The 15,109-nt window shown below is 38.0% G+C and overlaps 2 protein-coding genes across 3 annotated transcripts; both read right to left on the bottom strand.

Annotated features, from left to right (window-relative positions):
• Positions 1–1,219: 1,219 nt before the first annotated feature.
• Positions 1,220–5,628, bottom strand: LOC149479681 (uncharacterized). 2 transcript variants are annotated; one of them, XM_089707900.1, is made up of 4 exons: positions 4,525–4,911; positions 2,577–4,266; positions 2,002–2,268; positions 1,220–1,795 (listed from the first exon to the last, which is right to left on the bottom strand). In XM_089707900.1, the coding sequence occupies exons 3-4, from the start codon at positions 2,173–2,175 to the stop codon at positions 1,622–1,624; spliced, it is 348 nt and encodes a 115-aa protein (XP_089564026.1). In that variant the 5' UTR covers positions 2,176–2,268; positions 2,577–4,266; positions 4,525–4,911; the 3' UTR covers positions 1,220–1,621. The 2 variants fall into 2 exon arrangements, with proteins under 2 accessions (XP_089564026.1, XP_089564027.1); XM_089707901.1 differs by lacking the exons at positions 2,577–4,266; positions 4,525–4,911 and adding an exon at positions 5,487–5,628.
• Positions 5,051–10,818, bottom strand: LOC149479680 (uncharacterized). The gene is made up of 3 exons (XM_089707899.1): positions 10,663–10,818; positions 5,894–5,992; positions 5,051–5,817 (listed from the first exon to the last, which is right to left on the bottom strand). The coding sequence occupies exons 1-3, from the start codon at positions 10,777–10,779 to the stop codon at positions 5,446–5,448; spliced, it is 588 nt and encodes a 195-aa protein (XP_089564025.1). The 5' UTR covers positions 10,780–10,818; the 3' UTR covers positions 5,051–5,445.
• Positions 10,819–15,109: the final 4,291 nt, after the last annotated feature.

The raw sequence follows: 15,109 nt of genomic DNA, 5'->3' as shown, positions 1-15,109 counted from the left end.
TTTTAAAATCGGTCCAGTAGTTTATGAGCCTATTCATTACAATCAAACAAACAAACAAAAAGTTGTAAAAAAAGAAACTATAAAAGGATCCAGGAAAGGACTATCCGACAATAATTGTCGCAGTATGAATTCGGGGTAAGAATAAAACCATTTTTTTTTTCGACAAAAATATATTTCAAGTAACACTAGCTGCAGGTTATCGTTACCTAATAAAAAAGTATCCCAAAATATTGTCTAATAATTCCTAAATTTGGTATCAAATAATTCTAACCCTTAACAATAATTATTATTTTTAGAGCGGTGTCATAGAGTTTCTCTTACTATGACGTAAACACTGATTTTGTTTAAGTATTTCGACAGTGATATTAAAAAGGTCTATAAACACTAGTCCTAAAGGTCTTGGATAAGTGCACTTTTTAATTCACCTCCTACAACCGCAAATTCCAAATGGTTTTTATAATCTAAACAGAACAAGTGCAAGACATGGCTGCGGATACAATGCTCCCGCGGCACCGTCTGCTTCTGGAGTGGAAAACATTTTCGATGGTTGCGATTGTTTTCTTTAACCTTACAAGCCCCTGATACTTTATCGTTAAATTCTTTAATTTTGACTATATGGTACAGAGATGTGGATTATGAATAAGAAATATCTACACCACTACTCGGCTTCGATGTCTTATGAGGACCGACTAGTTGCCCACTTCAAACTATTCAAACTTACAGCTACTTAATGCAAGTCGTTTGTAGTCAAATATAATACGAAGCTTTACCCAAAACTTTCATCATTATTCATTTGATAATTAACCTCACGGAGCATTGTTGCTAAGTACGTGTAACAAAAAAGAGTAGTTTGCATTTTTTTAATTGTTTATTTTTATTAAATAAAATACATCTATAAGTCTGTAGTGCAGTCATCGCTTAGATTGGCCAAGAAAGCTTCGGGAGTTTTGTAAATCATGGATTTTATAGATGTCAATGTGCTCTATTGAAATTTCCACGTCACTTCTCGCATGACGTGACGAGGTGATGATTAGCGGAATGGTAACCTTAGTGGGAGACTGGGTCGTTCTTTTTGTGTATTTTCCTTTTTCAAAACATCTGCCGGCAGAATTCAATTTCAGGTTAGACTTAAAACTGTTGATATTTCCTCGTTATTGAATTATCTACGAAAAAGATTATTAAGATAAAAGTTGTTGGAAATCTCTTGTTTATTTTTTCAAAAAACTTTACCCGTGAAATGACTCAAAAAAGAGAAATATACCTACAATGGAAATTTCTATGCGACCTACTTGAAATATATAATATTACTTTACTTTTAAAAAGAAAAAGAACTGCATTTGAAGATGCATTTAAAAATTCATTACTTGGCCATTAATAATTTCCAACCATTAGATACCATAAACCTGTTTTACTTCATCATTTTTCCAATATTACGTTTGCACGAGCGGAATAGATAATAGATGGACAGGTATAAATTCGAAAAGAGCACCTCAAAATCTATAGAAACTTCCGGAAAAGGTCCCAGGCCTACTGCGTTATTGTATTATGATGTCCCATTTCTACCTCGTTATTTATGTTTATGTATTACTTTTTAAACGTATTTGATATTATGTAATGTGATTTATCTACGACGTATTTCATTGTCTGATGACTGCGGTGCGGCAGTAGTCGTAGTGGTAGTGGTGGTAGTGGTGGTGGTGGTGGTGGTCGGCGGGTCCAAGCCTTTGATCTCGAAAGGGCCGCGGAACAGCGGCCGGAACAGGCGCAGGAAAGTCTGGTACCGCACCGCTGAGTTCTGAAATATATACAACGAGGGCTTAGCTTTGAAATGCAACCACCTGTTCTGTACGCTATGTTTTTCAGGTTCGGTACTTCGGTTGAATGGGATCCGTTTCTTGTAACTACGATAGTTAGATAGACAAACAGTACAGATTATGTATTTCGGTTGAAATGAATTTACATCGAAATAAAAATAGTAAGCGACGTATCTGAAATGATTACCTGTATAACATCTCCGACGATCTTAGTGGTCTTGATAAGGAGCGACACGGATGGTCCAAACAGGTTCCCAGGGAAGTCCAGGCTGACCTTGTTCCGGTCGAACACTGGTATATCGTCCGTAGGCTTCGGGCTCGCCTGGCGCTGCAGCCTCGTAGCCGGTGAGCGGCTCGCCATACCGAGCGCCGTGCTGCGCGGCGTGCTGCTCGACGTGCTGCTCGGCGTGTCGCGCGCCGTGCTGGGCGGGCGGCGCGGCGACGTAGCGCCAGTCTGCGGCACAACATCCCGTTGGAGCTACGCGCCAGCCTCCGTCGCGCGTGTCGCGTCCGCTTGGTGTGTGTGTACTGTGTATGTGTATAATGTATGTCCCTATTTTGTGTACATTAAAGTGTTTACGAATGTATTGCCCTTGATTGCTAGAGTAAAACTATTCTTCAGATCCACTTATTGTTTTATGAATTTTTAGACAAAAATCGTAAAATTATATCTTTTCTACTTATAACATTATGTTATTATAACAAGTTCGTTCGTTCGTTCGGTGTATTCGGTAACAATGATAAATAAAACATATACTCAACTATTAGGTATCGAAGAAGTTATCACGTCATAAATATTTTGTTCTCGTTCATAGGCGACAGTTCTGCGCTTGGTCTATTAATAATTTTTCCTGAGATCATCATTTCAAAATTATTTTATTTCAGGACAGTGTCAAGTCGTCACGTCGGCAGTCACACAGAGCCCGGTTACTGGCGTTCCTGTTCCACCTCTACCTAACCTTGCTCCGTGTCACTTCGAGGCGCGCGCGTCGCCCCGAACATAAAACAAAAAATGTACTCGCTACAGTCTTACAATCGAATGTAAAATATTGAAACTATCATGACATATGGCAAATATTGTGATGTGAGATGGTTCGAAGACGACATGGATGAGTGAATGAGCATTGTGGTGAGATGCAGTACGATGTGACGGCGATAGTGCGGTGCGTCACGCTCCCGACTACAGGCTACTGGGCGGATTATACGTAGACTGATACAGATTACCATATTACACTACCGTAAGTTACCATTTATCATGCAAGTAAATATGTATCTACGATCTATTCATGGAGGGGAAATTCAAGTTTATCTATACAGAATTTAGAAATATAATGTACAGTTTACAAGGTTTACATTTTATTTTTATTTACATTTATTACTAACAAATCTTATTAAGTATAGTTAAAATAAAATATAAATACGAATACCTTTTATTCAGCGGGACAAAAAGGTCCCAATATTTTGTTTTTTTTATACTCATTATCTATAGTTTAAAGTATTTTTTTAATTTTTATAGTTCAAAGTATGTGTATTATTATTTACAAAAACTTACATGGGTATAAATAAGTAGGTATACCTCACATTTTTATGTATAATCTACTTCAAATGAACTAATTTCATATTGTGTCAGTTAACCAATATTCAACAACGACTATATACAACACATTTAGAACGAGTAGACAGTTAGGTACGATGTATAAATAATTCAGATGTACAGTTTCATAAGTTTTGTGGTAGATCACGTGGATATACAATGTCACCGTCATCTGATGGAATCTGCAATTTGATTGAATGACTAGCGCGTTAGCGCGACAGAATTCACTTTTTCTAAACACAAGAAACTTGTGGGACTTCGTCGCGTAGGCTTGCAACCGTTTAAATGTAGTGTTCAGGCAAGATTGGACGTTACGTACGAACATTAAATTAAAAATGTCGTAATTCAATGAACGCGCTAGTCATTCAATCAAAAAGGCGATTCAACCAGATGACTGCGACGTATACATCGCTCAGTTAATCGCGCACATCTGGTACAGAGCGCCCCGCGCACACGGCACGCAACGCAGCTCGCAACGGCTCGCAGAGCGCGCGGCGCGGCGCAGGCGGCGCTCGCGTGTGTGGGGAAGGTCACGAGTTGCACATATTTTTGTTTACGACATATGCCGCGATCGTTGACCTCCATTTGAAATTGGAAATTTATTCAAACTGTTTTCTATCTAGATTTTCAAGCTTATCGCTACAATGTCATTTTATTGTGAAATATTTCAGATTTCACAAAAACAGTGCCTACCTATTTCATTCTAACTTATATATTTATGATCATACCCTAGGTAGTACTTTATTCGACAAATCTGTGCATATTATGCCTAAACCTAAGCTTCTAATTTACTTGATATTTACTTTATAGATTTACTATATAGCCTGAACGATGACATTTTTGTCTGTTTATAAAATACTAGATTTCCGCCCGCGGCTTCGCCCGCGTTTTCAAAGGAAAACCCGCATAGTTCCCGTTCCCGTGGGATTTCCGGGATAAAACCTATCCTATGTGTTAATCCAAGTTACCCTCTATATGTGTGCTAAATTTCATTGTAATCGGTTCAGTAGTTTTTACGTGAAAGAGTAACAAACATCCATACATCCATACATCCATACATCCATACATCCATACATCCTTACAAACTTTCGCCTTTATAATAGTATATATTAAGACTATAATAAGTAAGTGATAAGAAAATGACTGTAAAGTTCTGATTTACTGAAATATGTGTGAGATGGGCTCTGACCCGCTAAACGTCAAATACTGGCGAGCGGGCGGCGGGTTACCTTCGCCGCGGAGGCCATCCTGATGCAACCACTACACTTCACTAATACCAATTACATACTCTGCTATTACACAAACATCATAACATAAACATGAATAAGCTTTAATGTACCAAGGGAAGGGCATTTTTCATAATTCAATTTAAAAAAAGTGTCATAACTTGACATTATAATATTAAATTGCGTTAAACAGTTTACTTATTACTTTTTATAACAACGCGTAAGTGTCCTAAAAGTTAAAAACCTTATTAAAGAATGACAAATCACCGATTCTGATATAGCTGTAAACAGAAACAACAAGGAGAACACAACTACGATGTTATCTACAAGCGTGCTCCACTCCTGTTCACTTTAGTGAAAACAATAAACACAAATAATTACGGTGCAACACATGCAGTGCAAAAAAAACAAACAAATACAAAAATAACATATATTATATTTATCACCAAACTCACCTAACACTATTTACATTATAAATACAGGTTGTGGCGCGGCGCGGACTGTACAGGCGGCGCACCGGCGCGCGCCACGCGCGGTGACGCGGCGGGACGTACAACAACCACGGTAGCTGCCTCGGGATGGCGCCAGAAATATATAAAAGTATACAAATATCACAAACGCTGGGCGTCAGCACATTACAGTACTTCCGACCCATAAACTATTCTACATAATATAATATTGTGTGTTACGATTAAAACGATCACCGTGATTCTTGTACGTCGGACGACAGTTAACTACTACTTTGAAAGCTCATAAAGAAAGATGGCGCGTCACCGGGCGTCGCGGAGTCGCAGAAGCGGTAGTGTACAGATCACGAGTCGTCCTCATCAGAGTCTATGGTCTCGACAGTACCGCCGACGGAGACGCCCGCGCCGCCGCCGGACGACGAGCCCGACAGGGACGTCACCAGCGACAGGATGGAGCCGAGCCCGGAGCCCGAGCCGGAGCCCCCGCCTGCGCTGCCACTGGAGCCTGACGACAGGCCGCCCAGCAGACCCGACGCGGCCTGCAGCTTGGGAGCGAGGAACTGCAGCTTCGGCCCGATCACTTGTCCCACGACGCTAGTCAGCGAGGCGAGCCCGTTATGCGGCGCTTCGATCCCGTACTGTTTGTTCAGCTCGATATTTTTCTTGTCCAAGTTTTCCACGAGTCGGGTCTTCGCGTCGATTAAGGAGTTGATTTTCTACAAAAGAATGATCCGTTACTTAGAGAAGGTGCCGTTAAGAACCCGGTCGGTGTGCGGGGAGAGAGATACTCACGCCAAAGACGAACCCAAGGACTGCGTTCTTGACGCCGAACTTGGCCTCCGTGACGCCCTCCAGCTTGCGTTTCTCGCGCGCCTGCTCGTCGCCCGATTCCTGCACACACATACACACCGCTGTACACACACACTACACTGCACCACATGCTACACCACTACATTATATAGCCACCACCAAAATAAAGCTACGTGCCTGAAACTGTGTTCAATGAAGCTTCAATGTTCGAATGATAAAAAAAGCAAAGTGAAATTTAACTATGCTCTATAGACGTCGATAAAATAAAAATAAACCCTAAATTGACTGGAATATCAAATTTATGTGTAGGTAGAGAGATTTATTTCAATACGATATTTTTCTATATCCGTATGTAGTTTTAAACAAGGAGGGTGTTAGAAAAAATAACACTATAATAAACTACGAACAAAAATAGGAGTATAATATCTATTATATCGCAGAAATCTGGTCTGAATCTGGTATTTGATTGAAAGAGTAGCGCGTTCATTGAATGACGACATTTAGTTGAATGACTAAAGGACAACTCGTCAAGTTGTTGAATGTAACGTTAACTGACCGTCATTTAGCATAGTCATTGGTTTGGATAAGGCGATGGGTTAGGTTTGAAAAAAGTAAATTTTCAGCAACTTTCGTCATTCAATGCAAACGCTAGTCATTCAACAATATCCGCTCTGTTCAAAGGGCTATGTATCTGCTAACTAGTAGGACGTTGAGTGACACTTGTTAAATCAACGTTCGGCCTAGTTATTCAATTGAATAACATCATTCGATGAACGCGCTAGTCATTCAATCAAATAGCCGATTCAACCAGATGACGGCGACATATTTATACATATTGCTTTTTACGTGCTGTAAACATAAATTAGGAGCGCGTAAACGTGTCCTTTTCTAAAAGGCATACGCTCATTGACGCCTAATTTATGTAGGTTGAGGTGAGCGAGACGAGCAAAGTGCATGAGCAAGTATCGCGTAAGTGTTCGGTGAGGTTGGGGTCACGCGCCCAGCAGGCCGCGGGCACCGGCAGCGGCGTTCATGCCGCTGGCTATGATACCGGTATGCATCAGAACTAAATGTATGGCCTAGAATTTTCACTAAATATTACGTGTTATCTTAAATTTTAAACAGAAAAGATCCAAAGCGAAATAAACGGTTCGATTATCTTACTACCGATACGATCGCGAGCTGTGTGTGTATTGAGAGCTATCACCGCAGAAAACAGGAGAGAAACAGGGTTTTATGTCAGCTATAAATAAGCACATAAATTTAATGATGGATGGATTTTGAACGCCAGTATTAACCTTTAAATTTTAATAACCTTTAAAGCGAAGAAGCAAAGGTAGCGACTCGCTCTGCAAATAACAGAAGCGAGTCGGGTTGCGATTGTGCCGAGGAGGCGGCGGCACGCGGCACACAATACTGACCGCTCCTACAACTACACACCGTCTCCCCCGTTCCTAATGATGCTGAAATTATTTCAAGTTTTCAAGAAATATACTTACTATCTCCCATTAAAACTATATACTATGCTTCGGATATTTAATTTTCTATAATATTAAAACTAAGTGATTTTACTGTTTGTATGTGGGAAGGATGTCGATTAAATTCTCATTAAGTAAATCTAATTTCAAAGCACTTAAAGGTCACCGTGTATTTAGTATAATGAGAGGCAAATTACATATTATAGGGAACGGTGTGGCCTCGTAAGAACTAATTATGAGCTCAAATACATAGGCTTTCAAAAAGTTCTCGAATTATTTTAAACTTAACTTTTCTATAATTCGTTGAAAATTTCTTACAAATTAACTTGACTGTCTTTGTACTCACGGATATTTTTCGTTTACACGAATAAATTTATTATCCATTATTGATTTCGGTTTGTACACCGAGCATCAATTTTGCGGTCGCAGCAGCACAATGTGCGAAAAGTGCAAAGCTCTCGTAAGCCGTGCCCGTGCACCGCGGCGTGCACTGCAGATTAACGTTGAAACAATGTAAAGTTGTGAAGGTGTACGTATTCTTAAAATAATGTTAAACTTGATTTAATTATTATTATCTGCTAATATGACATACTTTGACACTTGATCTGACTATACTGTCTATCTGTAAACCCCATGTAATTAATATTTTCTTCAATAACACCTGCTGAAGGTCAGCATGTTAAATATGAACTTCTTAACTTAATTGAATTTAATTTGCATGAATAGTACACGCGTAGTGACCGTGTCTCATATTTTATGAACTGGTAATTGACATAATATTATCACTTCCTGCTTTAAAGTGTTTAAAGTTTGCATTTCAATATGATCTACTGTACTCTATGTAGGTACTTAATGTTTCTTTTTTTGTTGTTATTCATTAAGAAATAATGTCTTATTCATATTCCTTAGATTTCTTTGTAGGTACATCTTCGTTAATAGTGAATCGCATTTTTTTAGTTCTTCGGCTTATTTACTTGCAAAACTAATACTGAAAAGAATTAAGAGCGAAAGTAGTTAATGTTTAATTAAATATACATAGTTTAGGGACTCCGTCGACATCACGGCTGCGATTGCGTCGCCTTTGGATCAGAGTGCTACGGAGAAACCGCACGGACGATACTCAGTTACTACCTACAATCCTAATTTGCTTTTCTTATTAGTTTACTTAGTTAAATATTCATTTATGTTATATTTACAGAGAACAAACTTGTGGTATTAAAATTAAATGTCAAATTGTTGAATATTACGTATATGATAAAAAGTAGTTTGACTTGGAATTTCGTTTAGGAACGAAGCGGACGGACTGCGGCAGCATACAAATGTGCAGCAATCGAACCGTGGCCCGCGTTACATCACACCACACACAACCACACAACCGTCTCTACATTCCTTTTGTACTTCACTGTGTTCCTTATACTACTACTACTCGATACTCGATACACCCGATCGCTTTCATTCACTAAACGTTCTCAGAAAAGTAATGCAGATTATGCGAACGACAATATCACTATTGTAATACTGTGACAATAATATCTACAGTGTAGTAACAAAACCGTTACTGATTGACTGAAAAACTGTTTTTTGTAGTACTTATAATCTCAGTGCACATCTTAGTGCACGTTTAGACCGCTACTCGCTAGTTACAAACTCATTGCAGGCGTGAGGCGAGCTGAGTGCGCGGTTTGGAAAGCGGGTGCGAGCGCAGAGCGAGGCGGAAAGGCGCCGCCGACATCGCTCCCCTTTCACGGCTCTATCGATATGTTACTCGACATGCGATCCATTGTACACTAGCCTAGCCGTGATTGCATCGAGTGCTGCCGTTTTGGACAATATTGCTGGGCTGCAATGCAGGAACTTGCCATCAATTAATTAATGAAAGGAAACATCAAATCGGAGTTTCAAACGAAGATAATGATTGACCTCATATTGAACATATTGTGTTACAAATTTCATTTCGTTCCAGTTTTTGTTATTGTGATAGTTTCTATAACATGTCTTGCTAAAAGTAATTCACCGATTGTTTTATTTACTATTTAATTTGAATAATATAAGTTCTGTCGTAAAAAAAATGAAAACGAATGTTGAATAGGTAGGTATGTGTGTATGAGTGTTGCTTGTAAGAATATTGGAAGCGACACGCAATTTACATTAACGTAATATACAAATATGTTCAAATATTCATATTATATAATTAATTTAAAGAGGAATTTCAAATGTAATGAGTTTCCTACATAAGTGTTTGCAATCTAGACATTATTCTCAAAGATATTATGAAGATATTGCTTAATATTATGTTTATTTTGTTTTACTATTTTTTCAGATTGGGGTCAATCATTCAGTTACACATTACATTGGCAACTTTACATTTATTAGAATTGGCCTTTATTTTATAAGCTTATAGAATAGTTTTTTAAATGAACTTTGTTTACTAAATGAATATTTGGACATTTGCATGTAACTTATCATACGATAAACGTATATAATGTTCGAACTGAACTTAATAGTTCAAGTACAATGTAAGCTGAAATGTAAGCTGTATGAGAAATGTGATGAATGGTAAAGCTTATCCCGAAGCGGGAGGCGCGGCTCCGCACCGCCAGCCGTCAGCCGATATCGTGTCGCAAGTGGAGTCCCGAGCGCGATGCGATAACATTACTTAATTGGCCGCGTTGCGTCACGATACACTCTCACCGCCAGCGAGACGCAGCCTCCTGCCCGGCCGCGGCCTGCCGCCGGCCGCAGCTGTGTGCGCCGCCGTACGTGACCCGTACGGTGGGCGACACAGTTTCGACACGCGGCTTAGGTCGCTTCTCATTATTCATATTACAACAATGTAAATTACCAATTAAGTACATTAGCTCAGTGTTCTGTACGATTTTAATGATTTTGTTATAAAATTAATTTTTTGTGTAAATATTATAATTAGATTTAGCGTTATACCTATATCGAAATAAATAAGTTCGTTAAAAATATTCTATAATTATGTTTATGACATATCTAACGAATATCTAATTTAGATATAAAAATCTCTCTATTTTGTCTAAATTTTTGAGTTAAATAATCAAATAGGAGTTAATTGATATGAATTAGAATAATCACATATCGACAAGAAAATATTTCTGGGAGCTACTTCTGTTCGAGCATCGATAAACTTTAATTCTAATCGAGAGCAAAAAATTTAACATGAAATTGTTATCGACGAATATCGGGCTGACGGTGCGGAACGTCGTCCATACGTGATAGGACGGGATGAGGGCGCGGGCGAACACTTACGTCGATGGGCTGCAGCGCGTCGTCGTCGGCGAGCTGGCGGCGCACGCGCGGCGCGGGCGCGGCGGCGGCGGCCAGCGCGAGCAGGAGCAGGCACACAGACAGACGTGCGGCGGACATGGCGGGACGGCGGGCACTGGCGCTGCGCCGCCGCGCGCGCGCCTCCGCGGCCCTACCACCACCGCCGAGCCTCAAGGTGACGCGCGAGCACCAGGGAATAGGATCGCCCGAGGTCGCCTCATTAGCCTATGAATTTTAAGCACATATTATGGCTTAGAAACCGTAATTAGTGTATGACAGTACTCATGCGATTACCGCAGCCTAGCTGTGCCGCGAGGTTTCACCCGCGACTGAAAACGCTGGCAACGCAAGTATTTCTATAGCTTATGCGTTATTCTCATATGTGACCCACGGAAGTTTCGTCAAATCTATTCAGTGGTTGTATTTACTTAAGGTTTAAGAATAAATAAAGTAAAAAAAAACCTTTATTTATTCTTAAATAACCCATGATGTATGTACAGAGATCTCGTTAAATTGATGTGTATAAAGTTTCAATTAAATCTGTCCATTTAAAATGGGTCAAAATAGATGTAACCTTAAAGAAGGTAACATGCAACATGCAGGTGAAAACTGAAAATATTCCCTACCTGCTTAATTTGGATTGATATATTTCGTGATGGATCAGAACTTGACAAATTTAATCCTTTATTTTTTAGGTTTAGTTTCATTAGCAAGACTACAAAAGTAAACTATAATTTTTTTTTGTACATATCTAATTAATATACACAAACTATGTTTAACATTCTAATAATCTGTTAGAAAATAGATTGCAAAGAAGGTTTTAAAACTACCTCTAACGTATGTTGATCGCCTTGATACACTTTTGTTTGTATAATTTACAATATTGAAGGTATCAACTATTTATTTGATAAATGCATTAGAACTTTAAAATAGAATATATGTATAAAGTCAGTGATGCTAGAATGATAATATAATTTAATTTGAATACATTAACAGTATTTTTGTAGTTATCTACTGTGATATTACAATCAAGGACTATTAAAGACCGCAAACTATTCAGTGAACATAAATTATCTGCTCAGACTTATTCACAATAATATAACATACAAGATATTTAAGATTGTTGTAAGATTTTAACAATAACATTGACATATTTTTTTAGTCTTTAGAATATTTATAAACATTTTAATACTACAGAAAATAAAATTAAAAAGTAAATCTATCTTAATATATATATATAAATCTCGTGTCACAATGTTTGTCCTCAATGGACTCCTAAACCACTTAACCGATTATAATAAAATTCGCACACCATGTGCAGTTCGATCCAACTTGAGAGATAGGATAGTTTAAACATGTAGGTACCACGGGCGAAGCCGGGGCGGACCGCTAGTCTATATATATAAAACTCAAAGGTGACTGATATAGTGATCTATCAACGCACAGCCCAAACCACTGGACGTATCGGGCTGAAATTTGGCATGCAGGTAGATGTTAGGACGTAGGCATCCGCTAAGAAAGGATTTCCCGAAATTCTTGCGGGAACGGGGAAAAACGGGGATGCACGTACAAAGTCGTGGGCGGAAGCTAGTTATAGATACAAGGAGTCCACTGTATTATATCTTCCATAAAAGATGTAGAGTCGGAAGCTCTACAATAAAATTTTATTTAAATAATGAGTCATATAATAGGTAACAATTTATTGTAAATTAATAATTTTTTTTACTCTACCTATTGAAAACTGGTGAAACTCCACTATTGATTTGGTACCTACTGGGTAAAAGCCTATCAGCTGATTCAGACGATAATAATATAATCTTATCCCTGTACAAAATTTGATACACATTCAGTAAGTTTTCTGTGCGTGAAAGTGTACGCGTTTGTATTCGATAGTAAGACGTTCATTAGTTATAGTTTTAACCTGAAAAACCATTATTGTTAAAAAGAAGCGAATGCAACGAATTATAAGTAAATGCAATATAAATAAGGTCGAAGAGTAATTTCGCAAGTTGTTACCATCCTAAAATATGATCGTTTCCTTTGAACAACTCCAAGGCCTAATTTTGAAATTACGGGAAGTTTTACTATAATTATAGTTATTATTTTAATATTATTATTATTGTTAAGGCTGAATTGCGGTAATCATTATCTAAATTTAGAAGACATGTAAAAGTGAATATAATCGTATATTGAGATGAAATTTGCTCTTAGATTCGCAATTTCTTAGCGTGCACAGTGTTTTAAGCATTGTTCAACTGAGTAAAAACTTTTTTGTGCTTCGTCAGTTGCCTGCATAATTACCAATGGAACAATGTAGCAGAATATATGACAATAGCTCGCACACCATCACACCGCACACGACACACCAAGTATCGGTGAGATTATTATCTGTAGTGGTGTTACTTCAATGTTGCTTCATCATAATATCGGTCATTTATCTTTAGTGTCGTAGGTTTCAAGTTTCAGCAGTTGTATACTTTTGAGACATATTGAAATTACATGTAATATTGGAAATTGTGTCTCAGAATGACTTTATAAAAGTTATTATTTATTTATCGACTCGGCGCATTTCACTACAGATTTGTTCCCGATATTTAGAGGTATATTTCAATTCGTTTGTGTGACTGCCAAAGAAATTTTACAGGCGGATTCTTGGTATATAAAACTGTTGTATCTATAATGTATTACCGTTTAACTCTATCTATAGGTACGCAAATATTTGTGCGTCTGTCTGTGGCATCGTAGTTCCTAGATGAACAGAAAGTGAAGATTGATTGTGATGTTTAGTTTTATAACAATGAATTGCTTCATATTTTTTTTAAAGAATGGAAAGATTTGGTCACTAAGCGAGATTGAAGAAGATTAATTGTTTCTCTCGTTTCAATATTAGTTTTAAAGCCAATATATCGAATGATTGTTATTTTTAATACCAGATGTTTAGTGTTAGTCAATAGCATTTATTCGGGTGGACGTGTAGAGACATAAAGAACAGATAAAGACAGTTTCTATCAATAATTATCAGTGCCAGGAATGCGCGAAGACGCGCTTCAAGTAATGTTACGTGTGAATAAAGAAGAGAATGTGAAGGACATGTTATTCAGGAGCAGCTCCGTCACTCCGGGAAGGCCCCACGGCCAGCGCCGCCGCTCCGGCTGCCGGTCTCGCCGCGCGCCGCGGCCGGCCCGCTGTCCCACTGCGCCACTTTTCACGAGTTTGCTCTATCGTACGCGCTACGCATCGCTTGCGCAAGCGCCGCGCTCAATGATCCGGTTCATATAAGCTGCAGCGTCATATACAGTTGTGTAAAGCGTGCAATACTTTGTGGCGTTTTGGCAATTGTTTATGATTATAATCTTAATCGTATATCGCTGGACCGCTGTAATGTATGACTCAAAGGATTTAACGCCTAGGATAACCTAGTTTTGAGACGAGAGTCGAATATTGTATGAGATAAATGTTTACTCGGTAATTAAACTTTGTGTCGATAATATTATATTATTATGTCGGTAAAATTTTAGTTTCGAGCCTATATGGGAGATCAAACAAAACAGATTTTAATTCTATGCGATGACTTTTTATTATGTGGCTATGATCACGATCCTTATGGAAATTTATTGTTTAAAACTGACATCATTACGAATTGTAAACACGCAGGGAAATAGTTGGGCATTTGTAGTCTGGATGCGTGACAGACGATAGACAGACGGGCCGAGACCACACACTCGCACTCTGACACACTGTATCGTAAGGTTCTTCTATTGGGTCGATTAAGAGCTCGAATTGTACTGTAAATAATTATCAAGAGTAGCAGCAATATGCTGATTAATTAGTAACAACAATATAGTTATCGCTATATTTCCTTCATTATTCTTAATGTTTTAACGATACATGGAAATGTAAGCATGTGATTATAATACGTAATTATTTAAGTCACGTTCGTGTAGTTGGTTGGTAGTTGGTCTCAATCACACAAAACATAATGTACATATTTATAATTACACATTTTCAGTTGTGAATAAATAATTTAAAATACATTACTAATTATTCCTGAGTACCTAATATTTTTCATAAATATGGATGATTATTTTTATGAAATGATTATGCAAAACAATGATTATTTCACAAATTAAGATAAATTGGCGTAATGTTTCATAAACATTAATCCCTGAGTGCTTGAGGATTAGAAAGCCATACTGGTAACCAACTCGTACGTGCTCGGTTATAAAATAGAATTTAACAGTTTATTTTTTCATGTGCTTTCAAAAGTCTAGTATAAAACAATACAATTATTTTACTCATAAGAGAAAACAAACAATGAGGGAAAGATTTTTGAAACTTTTCTAAATTCAATTGATTTTTCCATTCATTAATAGACTAAGTACCACTTTGTGGAACAAATGTTTATGACGTAATTAAAATGTAAAGAAGC

Source organism: Colias philodice, chromosome 20 (genome assembly GCF_061535455.1).
Source record: "Colias philodice isolate Cphi_HAF_F1 chromosome 20, ilColPhil1 Martin Lab GWU primary, whole genome shotgun sequence".
NCBI lineage: Eukaryota > Metazoa > Arthropoda > Insecta > Lepidoptera > Pieridae > Colias > Colias philodice.
Note: the sequence above shows the minus strand (reverse complement) of the source record. Positions and strands in the feature narration are given on the sequence as shown.

What these genes read in the sequence shown, in the direction of transcription:
- LOC149479681 (XM_089707901.1), bottom strand. Translation starts at nt 2,175, where the DNA reads ATGGCGAGCCGCTCACCGGCTACGAGGCTGCAGCGCCAGGCGAGCCCG. An exon ending in TCGTCGGAGATGTTATACAG is followed by an intron (nt 1,796 to 2,001) that starts GTAATCATTTCA and finishes TATATATTTCAG; the next exon opens with AACTCAGCGGTGCGGTACCA.
- LOC149479680 (XM_089707899.1), bottom strand. Translation starts at nt 10,779, where the DNA reads ATGTCCGCCGCACGTCTGTCTGTGTGCCTGCTCCTGCTCGCGCTGGCC. An exon ending in ACGCGCTGCAGCCCATCGAC is followed by an intron (nt 5,993 to 10,662) that starts GTAAGTGTTCGC and finishes ATGTGTGTGCAG; the next exon opens with GAATCGGGCGACGAGCAGGC. An exon ending in TCCTTGGGTTCGTCTTTGGC is followed by an intron (nt 5,818 to 5,893) that starts GTGAGTATCTCT and finishes ATTCTTTTGTAG; the next exon opens with AAAATCAACTCCTTAATCGA.